This window comes from Uranotaenia lowii, unplaced genomic scaffold (assembly GCF_029784155.1).
Source record: "Uranotaenia lowii strain MFRU-FL unplaced genomic scaffold, ASM2978415v1 HiC_scaffold_140, whole genome shotgun sequence".
Lineage (NCBI taxonomy): Eukaryota > Metazoa > Arthropoda > Insecta > Diptera > Culicidae > Uranotaenia > Uranotaenia lowii.
The window spans coordinates 37,101-64,967 of NW_026597411.1; the positions used below are offsets into that span (position 1 = coordinate 37,101).

At 37.3% G+C, this 27,867-nt stretch overlaps 1 protein-coding gene and 2 long non-coding RNA genes across 7 annotated transcripts; 1 reads left to right on the plus strand and 2 right to left on the minus strand.

The window, feature by feature from the left end:
* Nucleotides 1-2,790: 2,790 nt before the first annotated feature.
* On the minus strand, nt 2,791-4,253 carry LOC129759353 (uncharacterized). The gene is made up of 3 exons (XR_008740161.1): nt 3,811-4,253; nt 3,368-3,546; nt 2,791-3,301 (listed from the first exon to the last, which is right to left on the minus strand). It is a non-coding gene; the product is annotated as an uncharacterized LOC129759353 (long non-coding RNA).
* A 2,246-nt stretch (nt 4,254-6,499) lies between these two features.
* Nucleotides 6,500-26,452, plus strand: LOC129759351 (alpha-aminoadipic semialdehyde synthase, mitochondrial). Of its 5 annotated transcripts, none has more exons than XM_055756781.1 (7): nt 6,500-6,630; nt 6,687-7,033; nt 14,830-14,976; nt 23,054-23,383; nt 23,449-25,399; nt 25,463-25,648; nt 26,076-26,452. In XM_055756781.1, exons 2-7 carry the CDS (start codon nt 7,010-7,012, stop codon nt 26,189-26,191), a joined length of 2,754 nt encoding a protein of 917 aa, XP_055612756.1. In that variant the 5' UTR covers nt 6,500-6,630; nt 6,687-7,009; the 3' UTR covers nt 26,192-26,452. The 5 variants fall into 5 exon arrangements, with proteins under 5 accessions (XP_055612756.1, XP_055612758.1, XP_055612757.1 ...); XM_055756782.1 differs by having other exon boundaries at nt 6,502-6,630; nt 6,713-7,033; XM_055756783.1 differs by lacking the exon at nt 14,830-14,976.
* On the minus strand, nt 15,894-16,279 carry LOC129759354 (uncharacterized). Its single transcript, XR_008740162.1, has 2 exons — nt 16,153-16,279; nt 15,894-16,086 (listed from the first exon to the last, which is right to left on the minus strand). It is a non-coding gene; the product is annotated as an uncharacterized LOC129759354 (long non-coding RNA).
* Nucleotides 26,453-27,867: the final 1,415 nt, after the last annotated feature.

Sequence of the window (27,867 nt, forward strand, 5' to 3'; positions counted from 1 at the left end):
AAGAAGGGGTTAATCCATGAAGTTGATGAGTCTTGTTGTGGTGAAAAGGTGAATAAGTTCTGTACTAAAATTCGCTTCTGTTTCAGCACTTGAAAAAATAATTTAAAGTGAAATTAACAGTTAAATTATTCTTACAGAAAACAAAAAAATTATGATGACCGAAAGCTAATTTTTCCCCAACAATTTCAAAACAAAATTGAATTGATGTACTGCAGCCGAAGATATTTGGTTTTGCCAAATTTCACAGCTATTTGCTTGACCAGTACTTATGAACTGCGGTTATTTGCAGCCATCTTATTTTATTTCCGATCACGCAGGTGAGATTTTCTTCTTACAAACTTGCCAAGGGAAGAAAGGGAGAGGCTGGATAGAGTCTCAATTGAGGGACCGCCCGTTTATCGTAAACAACCCCCTGGCAACTTGACGTTTCCCATACAAATCGCGTGTGCCAGTTTTTTCTGGTTCTCTGGTTCTGTCAAATCGAAAATCAAGCGACTTAACATGTCGGAAGGGCGCATATGGAAATATGGTTTCTTTTAATCGATTCAACAAATGAAAAAAATGTTGAGAATTGAAAATTAGCTCAGTTATACGTAGAGTGAATTTGTTTTCAGAAGTTCAGTCGAAGCAAACGGCACATAGACGTAAATCTGTGTGTCCTTTATAAGGTTTAAAACTTCTGGACTGATCAAAATAATTCACTAATATACGGCAGATTTTTGGGAAAAGAACCCCTTCCACCGAAACTATTGTTGACGATCGTACACAATAAATGTAAAACAAAACATTACCACAACCATCATCGAGTGATTTTCATAAACTGCGATACATATGAAAATTTTAGTATAACAAATCTTTCAAATTATAGCAGAAAATGCCTCGGTTTATGGAAAACTGTTCCTATACAATAAATAAATAAGTAGAATATTGAATGAGAGTAATAATTTCGGTTGAAACTTTTTTTCATTCATTCGAATTTTATGATTCGCACCACATTTGATGATGTGCCCTTTCCATACGCATGGTTCGAAAAGTATGTAAACAAACGGTACACATGCGACATCTGCGAATTTTAATCAGGCACACGAAACTCGCCAGAACTGTCAAGTTGCCAGGGGGTTGATCGTAAATCAGTTAACTTATCGACCCAGCATATTCGCAACTTTTTGGCGACAAATTTATGGACTAACCCAACTACCATCCGATTAAACTTGTTTTGGGCAAAACGTGAACAAAAATGTCTTAATAGTCGATTTGGATTATCATTTCTTTTACGATTTCATGTTTTCTGTGTTGTTAGGTAATTAAATTTGGTCCTACGCCGTTTGGCATAACGCCGTTTGGCATAAAATCATTTGGCATAATGGTCATTTGGCATAATGGTCATTTGTTATAATGGCCGTTTGGAATAATGGCCGTTTGGCATAATGGTCATTTAGCATAATGGCCGTTTGGCATGCTGTCCGTTTGGTATAATTTTAGTTCGAACGCGAAGCGTGAGGAGGCTTCCTCGAAGTTTTGATCCATCATTTTAGGACGGCCCCGTCTTTCTAGATTTATTCAAAGCCCTAGGAAGGCTCGTGTTTCTAGGTTTACCCAAAGCTAGGGAAAATAATTTTAGCTCGAACTTAATGCCAAACGGTGTTCTGCCAAACGGCTTTATGCCAATCGGTATGCAATCAAATTTTGATAAAATTTTTTTTTGTTATTTAATTTATGGGCATTATCGGCGAAAAGTGATGTCCTTTTTTAGTAAGAATATCTTAGGATTATGAAATTTTATAGGCGGATAGAAAACTAGAAGAAATGAAAGATGGTGAAAATGAGCGGGTAGAATTTATTAGAAGCATTATCATAACATACCAAGTTTTTGTTCGGCACGGGCCAACAACTGGAACTGTAGCTGTAGCGTGGCTCATATCAACTAATCAGTTGGCATTGTGGTAAGCTGACGAACAATAAACTTGGAGGACTGAATTTCGGGGAATTTTGTTTTCATTTTACTCAAAGTACTTCAAATCGTTTATCTTACATTTGTGGGACATTAAATTTTTGGAAGCTTTTTATTATAGATGTATCGCATCCACTTTTGTAGCTATATACTATTTTCGTAAGTTGAATATAATCTTGCTATACCTATACGTGCCTATACCTTCTTAAATGTTTGCTGGGAATTTGTTGCAAAGTTTCCTAATAATTTTTGTATTTGTTTCAATCTCGAATACCTTTTTTAAGGTACAAGTTAGGTTTTTGGTTTGTTCACATGAAATGTACTGAACTAGGGAATATTTAAAATCAAAAGTTTTTTTTTCAAATTTTAGTAGGTATTTTTTGATGATTCTTGAATGATTTTTTCTCCCGTACAAAAATTGTTATTGCTTTTTTCGGCCGTAAAAACAACCCAAAAGAGTTATGGGAGGTGTAAAAATTTATAAATTTGAAATTTCTATATACACACTATTAAATTTTTGGTGTAAATTTATGTCAAATTGGATGCACAAAATTGAAGCATCACTTATGACATAAATTTAGATCTTCCAAAGACAGAAACGCTTGAAGCCATAAACCCTGGTGACATAAATTCTTGAAGACATAAATTGTGATTGCCATATTTGACATAATATTATAGCATTAGTGATGTAAATTTAAATCAAATAAGATGCACAAAAACGAAGCATCGTTTTTGCCATAAAATTAGATTTTCTTAGAAATAACTTTGCGTCGTGCAAATTTCGGATGAAATTAATTTCGAAGACATACATTTTTTCATGGATATAAGTTTGAGTTTATTTTTAGTTAAAATTTTTTTCACGTAAATCGAGTTACAAATAAGTCTTATTAGAACATGCTTGAGAAGGTTTGGGAAAATTATAGTAAAAGTTTAATTACGTCATACTCGTTGATCTTTTGGACAAAATAGGTTGGTATTGATAACTTCACTCATTACAATAAAACGATACAATTTTGAGACTTGATTGGAAAACATACGTTATCTCTAAGTTATTAAGTCCTAAGCTCAAATCTTTCTTTGTTGTTCTATGTGCATTATTTTTTTTTTAATTTTATAACGGAAAATCTGCATTAATTCGAATCGTGTTCGTTGAAACTGCCATATTTGATGTAAAGGGACCCTATTTCGTAGCAGAAGTACAGAAAATATGCTCCGAGTTTGAATTGATCAAACTATTGTCGATTGTATCTAAATCTTATGCGGCTGTCTATTATCAGCAGAACAGCCTCCGTGTTTGAGGTAAACGGCAGGTAAAGGCAAGTAAAACCGAGTTGCAGTAGATTCATAAATCTGAAATATGAAATGAACAGATTAGCCAGAATAAACTCTTGGATAATATATATTTTTAAAACAAACCTATGCTGTGAGATTCTCTTATAGAATCCGTGTTGATTTCCATAAGTAGTCATTATTATTTCACCATATATGGGCAACGATTTCTTCATTGACAGCCTGTCAATTATTTGCATCCAGGTTTTCATAGCTTTTTCAGTAAGGCATAGTTGTCCTTCAATGTTGTTGTCTGTGTGTGTACCCTTCAAGAAAAATAATGAAGCATTAGAATATTGAAACTAAGTAATCAACTAAACAAAATATAGGTTCTTTTTTTGGTTTATCACGATCAAGTTAGGGTACCGGCATAGCAAAACATTGGTATTTGCAGCAATCTATGTATATCTGGGGTGGTTTGGAGGTAGTTCCTGGAGCCTGTGAGAAATTAGTGAAATCTTAACAGCAGATGAAAGTTTCGACATGACCATTTTCTTCTAAAGACATGTCACCGAAATTACATGACAAACCTTTTGATTCACGCACAAGAAGTTTGAGGGATGATCAGGATCAGCAGAGGATTTCCATTTGTTTGTTATTACTGCTGCTGATGTTCTTACTTGAGATTTGGATATCGTTTGGCTCCCGTTAAGTTTCCGCTTCTTTTATTTATCAACTTATGGCGTAGGCGCTGATCGCAGTCACGGCTGCCTTGGCCTCGATAACGGTACCATCTGATCTCTCGGTCATATTGCCACCGGTAATCCAAATAGTTCCCATCATTGCTCGCCGTCGTTTTAATAATCTCCTCCGTCGTTTTAATACACTCCTCCGTCGTTAACTTCTCCACCGATGGGTGAACGAGGCCCGTTTGTTCCGTAGCAAGGCACATTTAGAACATAACAATTTCGATTCAATACCTATTTCGAACGAAAACCTCGAAAATATCGTACCGGAAAGGCCTTCTTCTTCTTCTTCTTGTTCTGTTGTTGATTGCGACATGTCGTTTTCAATCAACGGTGGGATGGGACCGGTGTCGATGACCATATGCCCAGCATGACGTAATACCAGCTTATCGCCTCGCAGTCGGGCGAAATCATCTGGTTTATAGCGTTTATAATTCTGACTTAATCTCTTTTAGGAAATTTGTCACCTCTTTGTAGATTGAAAGATCTTGTGTTTTGAATAGGTCGATCAGTGTTGGGAATTTGGAGTTGAACGTATATTTTGCTCTTGCTGTGTTGAACTTGTTGCAGGACATAATCGTATGTTCTGCGGTTTCAGGAGTGTTGCACAAGTCGCAGTCTGCATCATCAGCAATTTTCCATTTTGCCAGCCAGTATTTAGAATAGCTGTGTCCTGACATTATACGGTTTAGAGTGCGTATCTCCCAGTTGGTGAGTTGTTTATTTTTGTACCATGGAAGCTCCTCGAAACTGTTTTGAATCGCTTGAAAATACTTTCCAGGTTCTCCTTCTTTCTTTGCATAGTCAACGTACCATATCTTGGTAGAATTAAGCTTTCGTCTACTAAACAGATTCATGGCATCCTTCATAAAGACACCGTTGTTGTATAACATTGTCGAGTTGGTACCGATCTTAGCTAAATCATCCGCGATGTCATTTCCGCCTAGTGATATATGACTAGGTATCCACTGTATTGTGGTTCCTAGTTTGTAAGCAGTATTAATTATCTGTTGTACTATTTGGTTTCTCGAATTGCTTTTTAGGGTGGACCTAATAATTTGGCATGCCGAAAGTGAGTCGGTGTATATCACCCCATTGAAGATGGAGTCAGCATCTAGATGTTCCAGCGCGACATGTATTGCAAAGATCTCTGCGGTAGTGATGCATGTTTCGGTTTCCAACTTTAAACAAATTCTTTTATTGTACTTCGGTAAGTAAATTCCGATCCCACATGCCTCTTGTATTTTGGAGGCGTCAGTGTATATTTCCGGACGGTTTTTATAAATAGTGTTTTGCGAAAATAATACTAATTGTTTCCAGACTCTAGGATCCGTTTGACTTTTGATGCCTTTAAAATTTGTTAGTTCCGTTTTGACATCCAGTGAGTTTGGAAAGTTCGTTTTGATACTAGGGATTATCGACTTGAAAATGTTGAGATGTGCCATGAAAGTTTTTTCGACCAATGTTAGTTTTTCGTTTGAAAAAGTTTCCTCTTGCAGACCAGCCAGCTGTTTGTAGACGACCGTTTGATTAGCCACATGTTTTACGATTTCCCTGCATGTAATGTATTCAATTCTAATTCTTGGTGGGCTTTCAGCGACTAGAGCTGCTAGAGTATTTATCGGAGTAGATTTTGTACATCCTGTTATTTTCCTCCAGTAAGCATTTGTTAGTACCTCTAATTTCGAAATATGCGTTTTGGCGGTGTTTCCAAAGATGGATATTCCATATTCTATGGTGCTACGAACAAGCGCTCTGAACAGAAGTGCAAGTGTTTCAGGGCTCCCTCCGTTTCTTATGCCTGAAATTACTTTCACCATATCGGTGCGATCTTTGATTCTTTTCCCCAAAGATTCTATGTGGGGTTTGAAGCTCAAAGAACGATCAATCTCTATCCCAAGGTATTTGTATGATCTTACTGTTTCAATCTTTGTTCTTTGTAATAATAGATCCATTTTCTCAGAGGTGCGTTTGAAGATTATTGCTTTGGTTTTATTTGGGTTTATTTCTAAGTTTAGACTAAGGAAAAGCCGAAACAAAAACAATTTTTTCGCAGATTAAAAACAAAAACACTGCTAACTGCACGCTCCCTATTTTAAACACAAAATTAGGTTGGTGAGAAATGAATAACACTTTCCAATTTCAAACTCAAATTTTGGTTCGAATAGGAAGCAGAACAGAGTTTCATTCATTGAATTCAAAAGTGAATACTCTTAACTGCAGACAGCAGAAACAAAAAGTTGCAATATTTTATGTTTAAAAAATAATTTAAGTCGCATTAGTTAACCACACACCGGAATCTTTTTCATAGGTTGGTCAAATATTCTGTCATTTTAATCGTGATTTAATTTGTGCTGCATAAAATTTCCGGCAACGCTGAATCCTTGTTTTTTGAATCTTATTTTGCGTATTCGTGTAAACATAGTTTTGGGAATGCCGAAGTTTAACTCAACTCAAAGTTGAGGGGCGCCACGAAACATATTTATTGTTTGAACGTTTTGAGCCTAGAGTAAATACTTAATATGAGTTTGATATCGGGAGCGTGCGACTGTTTTGACGGTATAACTTCAATTTTGCATTTTTTACCAGTACTCTGAAAATAGGAAACAAAAGTGAAGATAAGAGAAACCATTTAAATGTGAAACTCTCCGACACTTCAAACTGGTGGGTATTTGAATGGTTAACAATATGTATTTTAGGACTAATTAAGCAAATTTCAGTTTATTCAATATTGAATTTATTTCAGCACATGCATGCATCAGAAAAGTAGTACCTAGTGAACCTAGAAACGAAGTGGTTGTTTCTTTTTAATCACCAAAGTTTTCCCTCAAACTGGCACGCTAAATATATGGTTGTTTACAACGGAAATGTGATCAACTTTGCACAAATATGCCTTAATACGGATCTACGTTCGTTGGTATCTACTGAAAAGGCTCAAGTGTTAAAATAATTCGAATTTAAACCAATAGAAAAACTGTGGTAACGATCGAGGTAACCGACCAAACGGACGAAACAATTTAAAAAAATTGTTTATCTTAATCAAATGCAAGTGTTGGCAGTAAGAACGGTGAGCACTATATTTAAAAACTAATTTCTTATTCTGTGTGAGATCTGAATTATTACTGAGCTGAAAGTCATTAACGATAGCAAAAGTTATACGAAATACTTAGAAAATAAAAATGTTACTTGCATACTTTCTCTTCAGATTTAGGAGAAAATATCAGTTGGACTTATTCTCTTAAGGTCATTAACAGTTTTCAGTGATAATTAACAGCAACCTGCCTGAATATCCAAACCAATTGGACTGTTTCATTTGCTAATTAAAAAAACCAAATTTTACTTACCTGTTTATTGAATTTGCCTCACATAGGGAATGTAAGTATTGATTCGTTAAATTCCAACCAATTTAGGATTGAAAATACCCATACTCCCAGAGTCTTAGGTTTGCTCGAATTGTTTGCAAATCTTTCAACTGTTTGTAACTTCGTATTCACATATAAAATAATGTTACGGATTCAAATTATTTCATATTTCACGAATCGTCCTTTGAATGGTTTCGGGCTGATGTTTCGATAATTTTGTCCATGTTGCGAGAGAGCGTTTGAGTGGGTGAGGTAGCAATATACTGGCGACGATTTGTGTTTGTTTTATCGGGTACGGTGGAATATTGAACAAGAAAACGAATACGGTATTAGTGGTGCACCAGTAAAACCTAGGGCAACACTCATAATAAACAAATACCACCTCCTGCAAAAATATCAAATGCTTTGAGTGATGTTTGTTTTGAAATGAAAGTAAATTTCAAAAACTAACCTTGAATTCAAATCGGGCAGCATCTTGAACAACAGACATCTTTTTGCGAACTTATTCGACACTTGATACTTGAATCCGGTCGAGGTTTCCGCCCAGCATCGATTCGCCCATATTGTTGATTCTAGCAGTTGTCCAAAAATAACACTTAGATCCCGAAACTAGTTCTAGTTCACTAACGATTTTATTTTGCGATCCCAAGACAAAATAATTCCGAAAACAAATCATCAAATTTCTACTCACTTATTTTTCTTTCAACAACGATTTGCGTTTGTCGCCCATAATTTTACATCATTAAAGATTTAAATTTGAGATTGAGATTCAATTTTAACTTTCTTGACGTAATTTATAGTTACGTGCATGAAATATATAAGAAAAACAATGTAAAATCAGATCCTTTTCAATTTAGATCTAATAAAATTAGGTGTTTAAGCGTTTCTGGCTCGTGTAATTTTAAAAATTTTTTGGTGTGTAAAGCTTGGAGCGCAGTTCAAACGCAGTTCAAAATCAAAACAAAAGTTGGAAAAATTAATAAAAGGTTTTTTTTTTAGAACTGATGCGGAAAGTTGAAAAAAAAAAGAAATTAATTTTGTTCATTGTTTGCTTTCTTTTCTAAAATTTCCATAACAAGTTTTGTTTTGAGCCTCATATTGGAAAATTGAACATTTTTCAATTGTATATGAATACTTTTGTTGAAATTCCTCCGAAATTCCTCTAAGTAGGTTATTTGCATGAATTGATGCTTTATGGTGAATTTACCTACATATCGAAACAATCAATGCTTGATTTACTCTGCATCAATAGTATTTTTTAAATACTTAAAATTTAATTTTTTAACAAAACAGCGTTCCACTCAAAGCTATCGTATTCAAAATATAGCAGAAACTAGCAGCTGATTTTATGATATGTTTTTGTTCAGGCCTATTTTATGATATGTTTTTGTTGTTCACCTATCCAACGGTATACAATGCAACATCGCGATCGGCAGCGCAAGCTATATTTTTGCTTCTGAAAAATAATCAGAGTAAATCGAACTCTTTTTAACATCAAATTTTGGGTTCTCAACTAAGAGAAAATTTATTAGTTCATGATATTGAGAATGTATTCCAACTCAAACTGTAAAACATATTATAATATATGTATCACTTCGATGAAGACATTTATAAATTTTTGAAGATATTGTTCCATGGAACGTGTATAAAAAATCCTAGAAAATATCTCATACAAAAAAAGGTTCCTTGAATATTGAGGATTTGAGTTCTGAATTATAAAATTGACTGTCGCTGACTTAAAAATTGAACTTTTTCAGGGATTTGAACTTTTGTGCAGCGGTCTGATGTACATATGTTACGTTTTCCAACTGATTTTGGCTACGGCTCGTTAGGACAAATAAAACTTTTAAGCGGCCCGCACAACTGAGGGATTTTAACATGCACGGGGCATACATAGTACACTTTCTGTGGTTTGGTGGTTTAAGCGTTTTCTATTCTTAGAATGTTGAGAAAATTTCTTTTCTTCTTCTTCTTCTTCTTCTTTTACCAACATAGCCAAAACGTGTAAGCATCCTGGAAAATGAAAATACTTCAACCTTCATTTTTCTTTTCAACGTTATCTCTGTTTTATAAAACATGCATTGCAGAGATAACTACGGCCAGGCCAACCATGTGGTAATTACCGCAAAAGATTCTGGAGCAAGGGGAGGAATAAAGCGTGGAGTTTCCTACCAAACGCTTCATATGGATTACTTAAATACCTACAGCATAATTTGAAAATAGCTACTCTAATCTAATGACAATGTGTATTAGGAAAATAACGTTTAATATAATGAAAAAGGTTTGATCTCACCAAATAAGTCTCGGAAGTTTTCTGACTTTAAAATTCCTTCCGAACTCTCCCAACCAGGATTCAGCATGCCGGAACAAAGTGCGAACCACTCCGGGAACAACCACCAGTCACTTAATCTATCATTTTCCACTGTTTAATTTTAAAATTTCTAGTTTTATTGTAATTGATTAAAAAAATTAAGAACGAAAACAAAAACGCGTGCGATGCCCAAAAGTCATGGCTTACTCCCCTTTTCAGAGAAAATTTCTTTTTGATATTTTTATTTTGATAATGTTACGTTTAAATAGTTTTGGACCACGGGTGTGAAAATAATGAACAATCCTAGTAAAAAATTAGAGACTTAAGTGTCTGTGCTCGAAAGTGACGCAAGTGTTTTTTTTGTAAAGTCTTTATTTGAAACGGCTCATACCTTTAGGCTTTAAGGAGGCAAACTCGTTTTATTTGATTACAATTGTGGGCTTATATCCAGTTCAATTTTTGAAGAAAGAAAAAGATAGACAGGGAAATATGAAAATAAAAAGAATTATAAACGAAGATCAATAGTTTTTAGGAAAAGTGTTCTTTTTTTTTGGAAATGATGGAAAATTTTGCTTTTCAAATCTTAATTTTTATCAAAAATTGCTACAAGAACGAGAGTCGAAAACAGATAAAAAGGAGTGACATCAAGAAAAGAATGCCATCTATTACCCGGAGAATCCTGAGAGCAGCTAGTCCAGGGATAATCGAGAAATTTTGCTTTGGGAATCTTAAGTCTTAATCAAGGAGCTGGTGAGTTTATCGCTGATGCAATATCGAAGTTTCATTGTACTGGTTTTTGAATACTTCCAGAGCTCCAGAAAAACAGATAAGTCAGATCCGGAACGTCACTTTTTGGTTAACATCTGGAGCTGATTCCAATCCGTCAGCTGATTGTCAAAATATGGCTGATTACTATTGATTTCTTTTAAAAGGATCTGTATTAAAATTTTAAAATACAAAAAAAAAGTTAATAAGTTATTCTGTAAAAACGTTAAGTACTGAAAAAGTTTATTTAAATTTTTTAAAATTAATTTGTTTTCTCGAGCTTGTTTGCTCGATTGATTGACTTCCCATTTTCCAAACCCTTAGTAAATGCACATGTTTAAGATTAAATTTTAAAATCTTTAAATGCTATCGAAATAGTAATGATTATGAGCCCTATTTAAAGAAATTCATAATCAACGAAATCTTCTCACATTATAACAAACCCCATATAATGATATGCGTTTGACAGGGAATTCCACGCTTTATTCCTCTCTTGTTCCTGTATCTTTTGCGTTTTTTCATCACATGGTAGGGACCCAAGTTACTCATTTTCCAGGATGCATACACTTTGGCCATGTTGGTGTTAGATGAAGAAGGAGAACCATCCTAGTAAAAATCGTTTTAAGTGGATTCAATTGGTTAAAATTTGGCTTAAAGCGAATTTTGATTAATTTTACAAGAAAATGAAAAAAATCCGTATAAAGACTGAGTAGGCGACTAATAATTGACACCGCACGCGTTTTTTGCGCTCTTCTAATAATTTCAATAATTTTCGTTTTTTAATCCAGTGAATCTAAATAAATTGAAATTTAGTGGTATCAATGTGTGGCCGGATGTTCACAGCAGGTATGACCACCAGGATAAGTGCTCCAAGTTTGACAACATGGTCTTTCGGAGACGTTTATTTGCCTCATGGAGTCGAAAGAACCTTGCTTGATTGCGGTGTTGTTGTTCGTGTCGGTACTTGGATATCGTTTTTCATTCAATGGGCCTGAAGTGATTGTTTAAAAAAACATATTAGTGATGTATAAATTTGGTCTTATTGAATCCCAAGATTTCAATGTTAAGTTTATCTGTAAATTTGCGCTCGGAGTGCCGGATCCTTCTGTTACAAAAAGTGGTAAATTTTATGGTTCTGGGATTTGGGATAGGACTTTGTCTTAGTGAAAGTGATAGAGAAGTGACCTTATCCTGTGGAATTGTTGTGAAAAAACTCTAACAGCCAAACTGAGTTGACAACAAGCTTATACAAATTGCCTTGGAATTTGTATAAGCTTGTGGAATTGGATGTGGAAAATTGGAAAATGTTAGAAGATTCAACACTGTTGACGAGGAACTTTGGTGAGATTGTTTCATGTTTCATTCATTATATCATTCATCAATCCTATTTGCCATGTAGGATTTCCTCAAATGCAGCCTTCCCGTTCCTATCTGAAACAGCTTTATGGGTCGTATGAGTTCTCTGCACCTAAAGAGTTATTTTACTGTTTCAGATTTTCCCTACCATGATTACTTTGACCTGTCGCGGTGTGCATTATGGTACCACAGTAATCTTCAAAATCAACATTTGAAATGAGAATTGAATCCAAATTCTCATTTTGGCATCCTCTGCTGGTTTTCATTATTAGTTGTAGCATGTGTATCAGCACGCAGAAAAATAGAAATTAGTTTCAAAGGAAAGTGCCGCAAAAACAAAGGATTTTTTCCTTTGATTTTGGGACAAACAAAAATTCCTTTGATTCAAATGCATTTTCTTTTGTTTCAAAGAAATGCTTTCCTTTGAATCAAAACTTTTTCTTTGTTCCAAATAACATAATGCTTTTGATTCAAAAGCCTTTTCGTTTAATTTTATGAAATTTGCGTTTATTCCAACGTTATTTGGGTTTCAATTTTAAAGCATTTGTTCTTCAATTCTATGTTTTGTTTCTAAAAATTCTAGTACTACATATATATTTATTTTCGTCCAATTGGAAATAAAAAGAAATAACTTATGGTTTAAAAACATTTATTTATTTGTAAGTTCATGTTCACACAGTCGATTTTTCCAGAGTTTTTAACCGGCACATCTGTAAATAAAGAGGAGAACAAAATGTACACAAATATGTAACAATAAAATAAATTAAAATTATTTATTGCATGAATGGAAAGTACTTACCGAACGATGTTTGTTGGCGGACAGTTCCTTTCGAACAATTCATGAAGGGTTTTGACGCCAGATGGATCCTTGGACCGGATCGGAAGCGATTAGTTGGATGAATGGTTGCCCTAAAAAAGCTTGTTAGGTTGACGGTTTATAAAATTAAATTGATTTTGATAGACCTACCTAGGAGTCCACTATCGTTTGGCCTCTAGTTGTCAAGACTTTCCTACGCCGGATCTTGTGATTCCGGTGCTGTCTGACTGTTGCGCGGTATGAGATGAAATGGTCTGACTGGTTGTCGGAAAAACTTCTTGCCCGACCCGTTCACTAAACAGAAGCTTATGAAGATGTGTCGACTGTTTGACGAAAAAATACTTTGATTCAAAAGAAAATTCATCTAAATCAATGAATTTTTACATTGATTCAGAGTCGAAAAAAAATTTCTTGAATTTAATTTAAATCTTTTGATTCAAAAATCTGGAACATTGGTTTAATGAAATAAAAATTCGGTTCAATTTAAAATTTACTTGAATTAAGGAAAATGGATTTTGTTTCAATGTACATGAGGTTTTTGAATCAAAGATGTATTTTTTTTATCTCAAAGGCACTACTTTTCGCTGCGTGAGCCATTGCAAGATGTGTGTAGTCACCCTTTGCTATGCTATGCTATGCAAAGAAAATAAAAAAAATCCGTATAAATCCAACGAAATTTCGGAAAACGACCCAGAACATCGATAATTTTTTTCCGTTAGGTATAATACTAGATAACGACGTTTAAAGTATTTTGAAGTCATCTTTCAACAAAATTCAAATTTAGATTTTCCCGATTTCCTTTGGTCCTCCCTTATAGATGATAAGTTTTTGATTTGGTAAAAAAACGAAACTTTGAGCACTCTTAAGCGCCCCTAAATCAAGTCCTATTGAGCTGATTTTATGCACAGGCTCGTTTTGTGGACCAATCAATGAAAAGTTTATAGTGGCTTCCGGAATCCGGTAGGAACAAGACGAGCGGGGGCGCAACGAGCGAGGTGGTTAGACCAAGTGGAGCGTGATCTGGCGAACGTGGGGTGCCCAAGAATTTGGAGAACGGTTGCTATGAACCGAGTGAATTTTAGGAATTATGTTCGTCAAGTTATGTCGTAAGACGGAATACTATGTAAATAGTGGCTTTTTTAATTCCAAATTTGCCATTCTCCTTGCCACATATGAATTTTTTAATTTAAGCTATGAACTTTTAATTTTCAATACTTATTTTAACTAGTTTATGAAGCACAACATTTGATTTTTTTCAATTCTCTCCTTCGTGAATTTCGTGTTTATCCAACTTCCTTGAAAGGAACTCCAACAAACAAATTTGAAGGCGTCTGCAAAGTTTACCAATATGTATCGTTCTGTAGATAAGGCTTAGCGGAATATTCCCAAAGTCCAGGAGACCTAAATAAACAAACCCAGGTCCTGATGTGAAAAGATCTCTGGCTCCAAAAACTCCTACACATACGAGGCACATGTGCATTTCGTTATCTGTTCCACGCGGCATTAGAGAATGTTTTTCAATATGAGTTCATAGATAGATGCCTAATAGTAGGAAGGTATTGGCAACATAGAGGCCAATCCTCTTGGTCCTTATCAGCAACGAGTAAGAGCATAGCCATATGTCATGCGTTTTTGTGCACATGACGATAACAGCAGCATGGCCGTTATCAGCCTTAATCTCGTGTATTTTTGTTGTTGTTGTGGGCTGGCCGCAGAACCGGACATACTTCAAGAGTTCTCCAGCTAGAAGAGAGTGGAATTCATGGAAAAAAATAGTCTCACGACGACGGAATGCTCAAATCTCCGGTCGTCCTGGCGAGGTGGGTACCTGTTTACTGATAAGAAACCACTTCAACAACGATCTCTTTCGGACGCGTCTGGCCAGATGATGGCGAGGAGTTCGGGTAGTTTCAAGACGGACGATTCAGTACCAGTTCTAGTGCAACCATTGAATTGTAAACATGTTTCGACTCGCCCGATGCCGACCGGACAATCTGGTGCCACGGTTGGCAACGCGTAATAAGCACGTAAGTTGTTTTACTTCTGGTGGCTCAGGATGCTGCGTTATTTGAATTTAGATAACGGAAGTGGATTTTCCGCGCCTCCAATGTCACGTGACACGTGTGCTAGATGAGAGCCTGTGAGATCCTGCTGGGGGTATTTTCACTTTCGATCGTTAGCCACGTTGGCAATGGAACTCTTGAATGAAAAAAAAAACACACGAGGAAGCTGATAAGAACTTTCTTTCGCAGACCGGAAAAGTGATTGCCATTCGACGCGAGGATCAATCGGTATGGGAACGGCGAGCCTCGTTTAGCCCTCCGGTGGTCAAAAAACTGGTCAAACAGGGCGTCAAGGTTATAGTACAGCCATCGAATCGGAGAGCCTATCCAATGCAGGTAATCTTTCAAGGTTTCTTTTACGACATATTGCAAAATTACGCAGTCATGTGGGCTCGACCCATCCAGTCAGTCAGTCAGTGTAGTGATAACAGTGTGGTTCAAGAGCAATACAAATTCAGCAAGCTGATGGTTGTTGATAAGCGCCCCTTCCAAATGTGGGGGATAAATAACGATGTTTTAATTAAGACTATGCAGGAGGTGATATGGCAGAGTAAGAGAAAAAAATGTCAAGTGTCTGTTTTGAAGATTGATAATCGCGCGCCAGGTTCCTATCACTGGAATTTTTAACGTATGGAAGTACCTCTACCTGATACGAGTAGTTGTACTAGTTCAGCCCACTAGGTAATCAAAACGAGTTTGGTTAATTTTAGTTCAACGGTCGATCTGCATGGATACAGGCGAGAGACAAATTGCTACTTAAAAAATCCTATACAGTGAATGATTCGAAACTAGGACACAACCGGTCGTTTTTGGTTGATGATAAATCTCACTCAATATTAAATTCCGATTTGGTGTCAGAATTCGAATGCAAACGGTAAACATGTACGAGTTTAGCTTATTCTGGGTAACCTTGTTTGTGATTGCAGTTTATTTTTATGATACAGTTAAGGGTGTACCTTACAACCGCTTCCAAGTCTCAATTATGTTCGGCATATGTACTTTTGTATCTTGAGTGTGTCATTTAGATTTTTATGAATTTGAGAATATATCAAACACTTAGAAAAATCCACGTAGATTTACATGCAACAACATGGGTAGAAAGGAATCGGGCATTTACGTGTGATAAAACTGTACAACTCATGTAAATTCCCGGTAGCGCTCAAGCCTGTTGTTTACTGTACCTTTACATTATTTAGCACATCTCATGAATCTTATTGGACAGGAGTGGTTTCGCAAAATAAATAAGTCACTGGTCACTGGAGGCAGAAAAAAAACTTTTATTGAACTTTGATCACACTTTTTGATTGAATAACACCACTTACACCGATCTTCAACTTTCAAATACTGGTTAATTTTTGACGATTCTCCCGACGACGGAAATCACGGCTGGTGCAATAAGACAGCAGAAAATTGGGCCCCAACTATGCGCTCTGTTGTTGTTGTTTCCTGTAAATAACAGCAATTGGGGTGAAAATGTTAATCAAATCACAGTTATTTTCGATATTGATTTACCTTTAATCAGCAATCACGGTCAGATTGAAAGAAAAAACTAAAAACTTTTGCCGACGCAGAAACCTGAAACGAACAGGAATGAAAACAAAACAAATCTGACAAACTGACGCTGACGCTGGAATAAGCGTGCATTGACATGTAATTTTCATTGAAGAGGCAAACATGCTATACTCTTTTTCAAAATTTTCCGGCGGCGGTGTAAAAATGTAAAATCACTTGTAGTGTAAGGTTACATTTTTTTATCTGTGTAGTGTTCAGGACTCCATTGAGTCATGTTTGGTTTAAATACAATAGGGTTAGGAATACCAGCTAGCCGAAAAAAAATTGACAAATGATTCAGAATACTTAAATTCGTACCGTAAGCTGGCTGAACTTTGGTCATTTTTTTTCATTTTTTTTGAAGAATCTGGAAAAAGTTGCATTTTTTGAAACCTCTAAATTTTTTAGGAAAGGAGTATGAAGGATCAATGATTGCAGAATATTAAAACGACATTAGTGGCTACAATTTAAAGTTTCTCACAAAACCAGATTTCATGTTTCGAGGTAACTTTGATAAGCATGGTTTAATAACGTATTCGAAAATTGTCAAAACTATTGCTTTGGCGCCATTTAGCAAAGAAGGCAAAAACATAAATAACAGTTATTTGTTGTTGAGTTGAGACCCAGGATTTTTTTTTTTTTTTTTTTTTATTAGTTGTTAACCCAGGTGGTAAATCCATTTTACGGATTGCATTCCAAGGCACGGCGAGCCACCGCGTCCCCCCAGTTTGCTACTCTGGGTCCATGGGTGCAATTGGACGACTCATGATACAATGCTAAGGAACACTGTACCCCCTACGCCATAAAGTCCACCTGGGGCCACTGACCTTTGTTCCCACCTCGAACTGTTTGACACACTTTGCTTCAATAGTGGGAGGTCATTTCGCGCTAGTGCGCTCCAAGGCAATACTCGTTTCCGAACCCTCTGATAGCATAGCCTCATTCTAACACAACTCGATGCGCGACCCCTCCTCTGACGAGTTAGGACCCGACATCTCATCGTGTGAATGAGGTCCCCACGTAGCGCAACTACTAACTTTGTGAATCCAGTCCAAGATCCAGAAACACAAAGCGAGTTGTCGACGGCACTTTCTCTGTTCAAACACGCGGGTAGGGGGGGTAAGCCCCCTAGGCCACGTGTAGGACTCAGACTCCTCCGAACTCACAAATAGTGTTGACTTAAGTCACCACTCAGCGCAACTACCCGATCTTCAAGTCGGGCGCTTGACCACCCGAAGCGCAGATCGAGCTATAGAACGCCCTCATCAGGTCACACTCGCGGTTCGGGTGCAACATTTCCCGAAACGCGTGTCGAACCCTGACACCTCCGGCAGAACGTGCCTCTCGGACACTGACGTGTAAACACGTCCCTAAGTGATCGGCCCACCATTGGCCACCACTTTGCGCATCTACTCATTTTGCGAGACGGGTCTATACCCACCGAAGCGCAAAACAAGTTGGCGATCGCTCTCCCTCCGGTCGCATCCGCATATCAGGGTCATGACCCCCCGAAAGCGTGTTGGACCATCACGCTCACACCCAAGTACTGGTACCAAAGTACCCGGGTGCACCACTTCTTCCGCGCGGGTTTGGCGGGACCCGTCGACGGCCTCTAGTGGGTTTGGTGTAGTTCTCTTGGCCGTACATCTGCAATACGCCGGACTTGCAGACACGTTTCCACTCTGCACCACGGGGAGGTGGAACTACGTCGCAGAGCATGTATACTACTCCGTTGCTTGCATATGTATTAGTGAGCCAACCAAAAAATAGTTATAGAAATTCATCAGAAATGTATGGATTTTTTTTTAATATTAGTTTTCTAGAAAAAACTACTGATTTTAAAATTCTGCAAAAAATATAAAAATGTTCATCAAAATATTTACAATGCATTAAGCTCTTGTGCGTATGGAATACGTATTTTTAACGTAGATTTTTCATTGAGTTAAAAAAAATTCTTTTTGCTAAATTCCTCATAACTGAATTTTTTACATATTGTATTATCTGAAATAAAGAAGCTTTCATTACAAGTAGTAACAAGTCATTTTTTTAGTATATTTTTACAACTACATTTGAAAAAATGCTTTCCGAAATTCGAATATTTTGCTGAAATACTGCTAAATTGCCAAAGAAAAACTGACTTGTAGTTAGAATATTGAAAGGTTTTGAACATAAATTTTACTAATTGCTACATAATTTATTTCAAAGAATGCAACTGATTACTTATTTGAACAATAAGACCCATCAATTTTCTATTAATTGTAATTTTGTTTCAAATGCCATACGTATCGTTCGAAGTTTCATAACTATTTTTGACTCAGCGTTTACGCGGTTCTGTCGATTGAGGTTGAGCGCAATGTTATACCTATTGATCTACCTATCTTGGTTAAGACCAAACTGATTTATTCATTTTCTTACGAAAACTTCATAATCGAAAGATGGATAAAAGACCGCTGCAAAAAATGACTTTTTTAGCTCCCATATGTTTTTTCGATGTCTTTTGAGTCACCAAGCATCAGTGTAAAATTTGAGAGGATTTGGTTAACTATGAGTTAGCGCAACGTGTTGGAAGAAGAATTTTTTGCACATTAAATCATCAAGAATTTTTTTTCATTCAAAGTTATATTTTTTGGAACTTTTAGTACATCTCTGGTGATTTTTGAATGGGGAGGGAATTGGGAAACCATACAAAATTTAAACTTGTTGTGCTAGTTCAGGACTGGTTGGATCGCTTCCAAAATTTTTATTGCTATTTCTGGCAGCAAAAACAACCAAAAATAGTTATGGGAGGTGAAAATATTAATTTGATATTTCCATAAAAAAGCTTGCAGCGATCCAATGGACAATTATGCTGCATACATTGAGGGGCGAATTTAATATTGGTAAAAATTTTTAGCTTAAAATATAAATGAAATTTGACTTACATACAATTTTCTCGGCCCTCCCACTATTCTTATTTTCTTTTTTTCTTCAAACTTCACCATTTGATAGGGTTTCTTTCTAGCCATTTATTCTTGGAAAATGTCTGTATTCTTTAATACAAAAAATTTATCACAAAATGACAACAAAAAATAACACTAAAGCTATATACATATACAAAGGAAAAAGTTGAACTTTCACATCAAACAATCCATTTTCTTCTTTTGTCAAGAGAGGTGTTTGTTTACGGGCCTTCGAAAATAGATATTTTAAGATTTTTAAGTAATATTTTACTAACAGTTAAAATTTCCAAAAACGAACCTTTTTGAACCCCAATCTATAGACTTTCAAACGAAAAAGTAGTTTTAAGATATTTAAAGTTAAGACTTAGTTATCGATGATTATGTAAAAAAAATTATGTTGATCAGAGTTATCCCGGTGATCAATGTAGCCCCAGTTAACGATACATTCTAACTAAAGGGTGATACGGTCAAAATTTGGTCAAGGGAAAACGCGTGTAAATCGGTGAAGTCGTTCTTTTTTTTTAAATAAAATTAAATTTTTTTTCAAGTTTAATTAGAATAAAATTCAGGAAAATATTCAGTAAGGCTTCCGCTTTTCCAAATCCGAATTGCCGGGCCTTACGCTTAACCCATGCCATCAGATTTTGTACAGCCACCTTGTCCACCTTCTTCGCCGCAGAAAGCCAGTTTGCCTTGAACTGCTGCTCGTCCTTAGCAGTTTTTTTGGTCTTCTTAATGTTCCACTTGACAATAGCTCAGTACTCAGTACTCAGTTTCTCAATTGGGCGGAGCTCTGGCGTGTTGGGAGGGTTCTTGTCCTTGGGAACCACCTGCACGTTGTTGGCGGCGTACCACTCCATGGTCTTTTTACCGTAATGGCAAGATGCCAAATCCGGCCCAAACAGTACGGAACAACCGTGTTTCTTCAAGAAAGGCAGCAGACGTTTATTCAAACACTCTTTCACGTAAATGTCTTGGTTGACAGTCCCGGAAGCTATGAAAATGCTGCTTTTCAAGCCACAGGTACAGATGGCTTGCCAAACCAGATATTTCTTCGCGAACTTTGACAGTTTCATGTGCTTGAAAATATCTGCAACCTTTCCCCTTCCTTTTGCCGTATAAAACTCCTGTCCTGGAAGCTGCTTGTAGTCGGCTTTGACGTTGGTTTCGTCGTCCATTACCACGCAGTCAAACTTCGTCAGCATCGTCGTGTACAGCCTCCGGGATCGCGCTTTGGCCGTCGTATTTTGTTTATCATCGCGATTTGAAGTCTCTACCTTCTTGTAAGTCGATAGTCCGGCTCGTTTTCTTTCGATGGCTCGATGCACGGTTGTAGACGATACACCCAGCTTATTTTCGGCATCTCAGAGAGATAGGTTAGGGGTTAGGGTTTTGCTTGAAACTACCGGCAACTCTCTTTGTCGTCTCAGCGGCTTCCGATTTTCGATTTCCCCCCGATCCATACTTCCTGGCTGTCGACAAACTTTCCCCAAACATTTTAATTACATTTGTAACGGTTGATTTGACAACTTTTAGCGATTTTGCCTGCTTTGCGTGCGAGTAGCTCGCTGCTCTTCTTCCTTGGACGGCATTTTGACAACTGAAGAGTGAATTCCAAAATCAAAATAGGAGCAACATTCTACAAACACACACACCTTCAAAATGAGGGTTGTTCAGGTTTTTTAAATGCAAAATTGAAAGAAATACGTCAAGTTGATATTGACCAAATTTTGACCGTATCACCCTTTAGGTCAGGGGTCACCAAAAGAGGTCGTCCATATTATCTATTCACTGTCTTTGCAATATCGTCTACCCAGATAACCAGAAATCGTAAAGTAGTGTTCATTGTAGATTGTATAAGCATCTAGTATAGATTGGAATTGTATAAACATCATGTTGTAGCTAAACCAAGTTGTATTTTATCGTTTATAGTTTGTATAGTGCATTATATACGATAACATTTTGTTAATCGTATAGAAAGATCGATAAAGTTGTTTTGAATCGCAGTAGAATTGTGTAAAGCTCAATATTTAATCCCACTATACAATTAAGCAATCTTTCATGCTTGCGATCTATGATGACATATTATTTCCATGAAAGGTCATACAGTAATTGTAAGAACATCGTATAATGAAATTTATACAATCTGCAGATTGTCGAATTGTTTAACAGTACAGTAAATAGCTAGTTAAGATCGCACAGCACTGAATACAATTATTAATTGTAATTGAATCGTCTATGAGATAGGTTAAAGTTGTGTATAAAAAAACGGCATCTATAAATAGATTTGGAGTCCGAAATGATGCAGTCAGTGGTATTTTATACGATCAACTGAATTTTAAACGGCACTCTCAACTGTACATGAACAAATTTGCTTGTTTGCATCAACATGAAATGGCGCCGAGGAAGTATCGAAGGACAGCGATCGGAACGTTTTTGAGTTCGAGACTGAGGGAAGGTATAGATGAAGTTGTATATGGTTCAAGTTTTTTTTGCAGTAAACATTAAATTCTTTTGTATTTATATTCACGGCGATTCATAGTAAAATCGTAATAAGGGAAAAATATAATTGCTTTGGGATACAGTAACAATAAATTGTACTAAATAGTGAAGTAAGTTGTACAAACCTCAGGATACCTGCAAATGGAAATTGTAATCAAATTGTAAGACAGGCAATAGAAAGATGTAAGTTGTACAATCCTAAGATTTTGTGCAAAGCAAAGTTGCTGTCAAATTGTTGAAAACGCAATACAAAGTTTTATATTTTCAAGGTGAGCAAAGTTTGGTCCGTATATTGCCTCCTCTTTGGTACGTACAGGTTCATATAGAATATTCTATACAACTTTTCCAGATTGTACAAAAGTGTGTATATCTCAGAAACAACTGAAATATACAGACCAAAATGTTCACTGGGTATAATTTGCATAGGATTGCAATAAAAATTGGCACATGGGAGTTTTACAGCAAAGGTTATTGATTTCAGGCTTCAAGTTTTGGATCGTGGTCCGAAAAAGGGGTAGTCCACTTTAAACACTGTTGAATGTTTTACCCAATATTTTCGAAAGAATGTATCGGATTCGATACTCCAAACTCATCTTCACGTATTAAGGATTGAATGCGAAACGAAGTTCGTACGGGATCAGCTAGTGTTTAATAAATTAAACGAACATACATATGCAAAGAAAAAGCGAAATTATCAATCATAACTAAATTGCTATTGTCAACCGAAACAAGCGATCAAGTTCGAATTTTTTTTATCAACACGGTTATAGGCGACATTAAATTATAATCCATAAAGATAAACCGTTATCAGCTGTTGACTGGCTATAATAGGCTAGGAGAGCTTGATGTGTTGATAAAAAGCTGACCAGTCAGTGGAATTTCTGGGAGGTCTTATCAAACTGCTTGTTTCACTTTCATTCTGAATTACGTTAGTACAAGCCCAACGGTTGAGTATCCGGAGGCTGAGTAAATAGTAAACACTGCAAAAAGCACATGCTGTCGTCGCTGATAGTCTTAATCATTGACATCGAAATCTCGAAGCAATTGACGCAACAGAGATGCACAAGATTATTTGCTTTGAATGTTGGACACTGCCTACTAACAGGCGTTTCTTAAACGATTTTGTTAACATTTCTTATCTGTTTTACTATGATTTCTCTCCTTGATCTGATCTGGCTCAAATTTTGCTTGACTGCCTGCTTGGGAGCTGAATGTTATGATATAAAAACAGATTTACTTTAAAGAATAAAAAAAACAGGTTCAATATTTCTAAACATTTTTGTAAGTGTGTCAGAACCGAGTTGCTTTTAAAAAGTAACATGCATATTGATAGGTATCTATTTTAAGGCTTAAACATAGGGCTTAAAATTATACTTAAAATTATGAAAAAATCCATAACCTTCAAAAAATCCCTCCTTCAGGCCTATCTCAATGCCGGTGCCACGGTTCAGGAGGACATCAGCGAGGCGTCGGTGATCTTCGGCGTCAAACAGGTCCCGGTTGATGCGCTGATCCCGCAGAAAACCTACTGCTTCTTCTCGCACACCATCAAGGCGCAGGAATCTAACATGCCCCTGCTGGATGCCTGTCTGGAGAAAAACATCCGACTGGTCGATTACGAGAAGCTAATGGACCGTAACGGAGCTCGGCTGGTGGCTTTCGGCAAATACGCCGGTGTCGCCGGGATGATAAACATCCTGCATGGGCTAGGTTTGCGGCTGCTGGCTCTGGGACACCATACACCGTTTATGGTGGGTTTTTTCCGTTGAAAAAGTTGTTTTAGTGTTCACTGATCGTTGATCTTATTAATTTTCAGCACGTGGGTCCCGCGCACAACTACAGGAATAGCTCGATGGCACGTCAGGCCGTACGAGATTGCGGTTACGAAATTGCGTTGGGTATGATGCCCAAATCGATTGGACCTCTGACCTTCGTTTTTACGGGATCAGGAAATGTATCTCAGGGGGCGCAGGAAGTATTTCAGGACCTGCCAATCGAGTACGTTCCTCCGGAGAGTTTACGGAAGGTGGCTGAGCATGGCAGCCATAATAAATTGTACGGCTGTGAAGTAAGCAGAGCCGATCATCTAGAACGTCGTGAGGGAGGTGGTTTCGATCCTGTGGAGTACGATCAGTATCCAGAGCGATACATCTCCACATTCAACAAGAATATTGCACCGTACGCGTCAGTAATTGTGAACGGCATCTATTGGGCTGTAGGATCACCAAAACTCATCACGATTCCTGATGCGAAGAACCTGTTGAGGCCAGCCAATACTCCATGGTTGCCTACTAGCCGAGGAGCACCAGCGTTACCTCACCGTATGCTTGCAATCTGTGATATCTCTGCTGATCCGGGTGGTTCGATCGAGTTCATGAACGAATGCACGACCATCGATACGCCTTTCTGTCTGTACGATGCGGATCGGAACAAAGATCAGAAAAGTTTCAAGGGTCCGGGAGTGTTGGTTTGCTCGATCGACAATATGCCGACGCAGCTACCACGTGAGGCTACCGATTTCTTCGGGGATCTTTTGTACCCGTATGCTTTGGATATCCTGCAGAGTGATGCTTCGAAGCCACTGGGAGAGCATAACTTCTGCCAACCGGTTGAAGGTGCCATCATCTGCAGCAATGGCAAACTGACACCAGCTTACGAATACATCAATGAGCTGCGCGAAGCAAACAATAGATCCCGACACAAGACGGAAGGTTCATCGGTAGGCAAGAAACGAGTGCTAGTTTTGGGTGCTGGATTCGTTTCTGCTCCGCTTGTGGAATATCTTCACCGTGAGGGAAACGTCAGTATTAAAGTCGGTTCTCAGATTAAGGAAGAAGCAGATAGGCTAGCTGACAGATATCGGGGAATCGAATCGGTATACATCAACGTTCAGGATGAGAGTGCCAACTTGCAACATCTGTGCGAGGAGAGCGATGTGGTTGTTTCTCTGCTACCGTATTCGTTACACGGACTGATTGCTAAGCACTGCGTAGCTGGTAAAACTCATCTTGTTACAGCAAGTTATCTGAACGACGATATTAGAGGCTTGAATGAGGCAGCTAGAGAAGCCGGCGTGACCTTGATGAACGAGGTTGGTTTAGATCCCGGCATTGATCACTTACTGGCTATGGAGTGCTTCCAAGATGTACAGGAAAAGGGAGGAATTATCGAGTCGTTTGTGAGTTTCTGCGGAGGACTTCCTGCTCCGGAACATTCGGATAATGCCCTTCGATACAAGTTCTCCTGGTCACCTCGTGGTGTTCTGCTGAATACACTCTCGGCAGCCAAATATCTCAGCAAAGGTCAAGTGGTAGAAATTGAGGGAGGTGGTGAATTGATGACCGCACCTCGAGAACTTGAATTTCTGCCCGGCTTTGCTTTAGAAGGATTCCCGAATCGCGATTCCTGCAAATATCAGGAACTCTATGGACTTTCGAATGTCCACACACTTCTAAGAGGAACCATCCGTTACAAGGGTTTTTCTGAGAGTATTAGACCTATGCAGCTCCTCGGACTCATCGACCCCAACAACCATCCCATGTTGCATCCTCATGGACCGGAAATCACCTGGCGCCAGTTGATCACGAACCTACTCGGATTGATCGATTCGGACATTTTCTACGAAAACCTGCGAGCCAGACTATCGGAACGCGTCGGTAACATTGATGGATTGGAAGCTCTTGGTCTGCTCGAAGACATTCCGGTGGTTAAAATGGGCACCCCACTGGACACTCTGAGCTACTATCTTAGCCAGAAATTGGCCTTTAGTAAGTGTAACTTCATACAAACTAAAATGCAAATATTTTAAAATATTTTTCCCCCTCAAATAGCTGAAAGTGAGCGGGATTTGGTTGTTCTGCGACATGATGTGGGCATCCGTTGGAGCGATGGCCGACGGGAGGAACGTGGCATCAATTTCGTAGCTTATGGACAACCTGCGGCTAACGGAGGACACTCGGCTATGGCAGTTACCGTTGGCTTCCCGGCAGCTATCGCCACCAAGATGATTTTGGATGGTAAGTTTTTGTTTTCCGGAAACAGTATTCTACAATAGGCAGGGTAAAATTGGATTAAAATGCGGGTTTGGAGTTTATAATAAGCCCCAGTGCAACTTAAAGTTCCGTGAAAATCATTTAAAACTAGAAGTTCCGTGTTCCGTAACCAAGGTTTCTTAGAGAAATTGTCATCCAATTTGTTTTTGTTAATTTTAACACTCAATATCATACACGGAAATATTACAAGGAGATTTTTCAACAACATTGGGTTGTTTAGATTATCATTCAACTTAAATTATGCACCGAAGGTTTGTTACGGAGTTTAAATGAGGTCTTTCAGTTGCTTGGGTCATATAAAAAATTGCGAAAACTGACTTAGACTGAAAAAAGGTCAATCCAAGTCATGTCTTTTCTAATTCGCTTTCTTTTTTTCCTTTCTCCATAAAAGGTGAAATCCAGCAGCGCGGTGTGGTACTTCCGTTCTCGTCCGATATCTACAGACCCATGTTAGCCCGGCTAGAGAACGAAGGACTTGTTGCAACGACGACATCAAAAATGTTGTAACAGGATCCTCAAAACAAAACAAAATAAAAAAGAAAAACGGTAGCTAAAAGCCGTACGTGTATTAATGATAGGATGGAAAAAATATTATGCTTAAGTAGAAGGCGGCCGGTAAGGTAGAAAGATAAATAGGAAACCAAAATAACCTAATTATCATTTCTTGTTTTATCATTCCACTTAATAGTTGTAAATCGAAGGTATGCATGGTGTATGAGTAAGTGTGCTAAGCAAATAAAGTATGTTGACAACCCATGTCAAAAAATATTTTTGCGTGAGTTTTTTTTTTCTTTACAAATTGACTATGTTGGCTAACAACATGTGCTTCCCTTTTTTGCATGAGTAATCGTTGAAATTCCAACAAATCTTCATCTACCGTTTACCGTTTAAGAAAGAATTTATAGAACTAAATACCTACCATTTAATACATTCGCCAGTCATTTTTGAATCGAATACTAGTATTTTTTTCTCAAATCAATATTTGTTTCTCAAACATGCTGAATTCATCATTCCAGTGAATGCTTGAAGTAAAAAAACCAAAGTTGCACAGACGAAACAAAAAAACAAAAATCTTACGCCCCCAGTGTTGCATTACTAACTAAAGAAGACTCATTAATAATACTAGAACGAGCTGTCAGCAACAGATATGGAATGCTGTCTGTCGGCCCTCCAAAAGATGTTATTTTTGTATCGGCTTTTCTTTCGGCTTTTCCTCCAAATATTTTACACTTTGCAAAGAGGGCTGGATTCATAACACCATATTTTAAAGGTTAATAATAAGTTCTCCGTTGAGTATCATTTGAAACTATCAGAAGAGAAAAAGAGGTAAATCTCTCCTCAATATCAATCGATCTGGACAAAAATTTTTGTTTATGAATTATTGTAAAGAAAAATTTGAAAAACTTTTAAAATCAATTTTTAAAATTCTCTCAGTCATAGCTGATTTTTAAAAAAATGCAAAACCTAAACTTTTTTTTTGTTAGTTTGCTGCTGTTTATCGATTTTTTGGACAATCTGCATTTTCTGATTTTTTACATTACCGCAAGGTCAACATGATGGCTGATTGAACTACAATTTTGATGCTGATCTGTAATACGGAATTTCGTAAAATCAACCTCACTGAAAAAACTAAATCTACCTCGAACCTGTCTAGTTTAGCAAACGACAACTGAAAATTCCTAAATTTTGAAACCAATCTTAGATGACAGCTTTTTTTTATTTTAGATTTAGGTGATTTAATAAAATGTGGAATCCAATTAAATAACAGCGACATGGAAGAATAATCCATGGGAATTCTTATAGCATCTAGAAGATTATGTACTCATCTATCAAAAATTAATAATATTATTAGTGCACCTGTATCCGTGGTCTATTCTTGGGTCTAATTTATACAAGGATTGGACCAACGAAATTAGAGCACCTGTATCCGTGGTCCAAACAGCCGGTTTAAAACCAAATTCCGACCCAAGCAACCGCATCCGTGTTCCATTATACCTGTTACATTTCAATTTTTTTTAGAACTGGTATAAGGATTGCACCAATATCGATGACATTTGGATCCAATTTGACGCAGTTCTAAACTGTTTGTCAGTTAATGAAACACGAGTACGGTTGCCAGTTTTTTTCACTGGATTGGATCTAATTTCGTTGGTTCAATTCTTTTTTAAATTAGACCCAAGAAT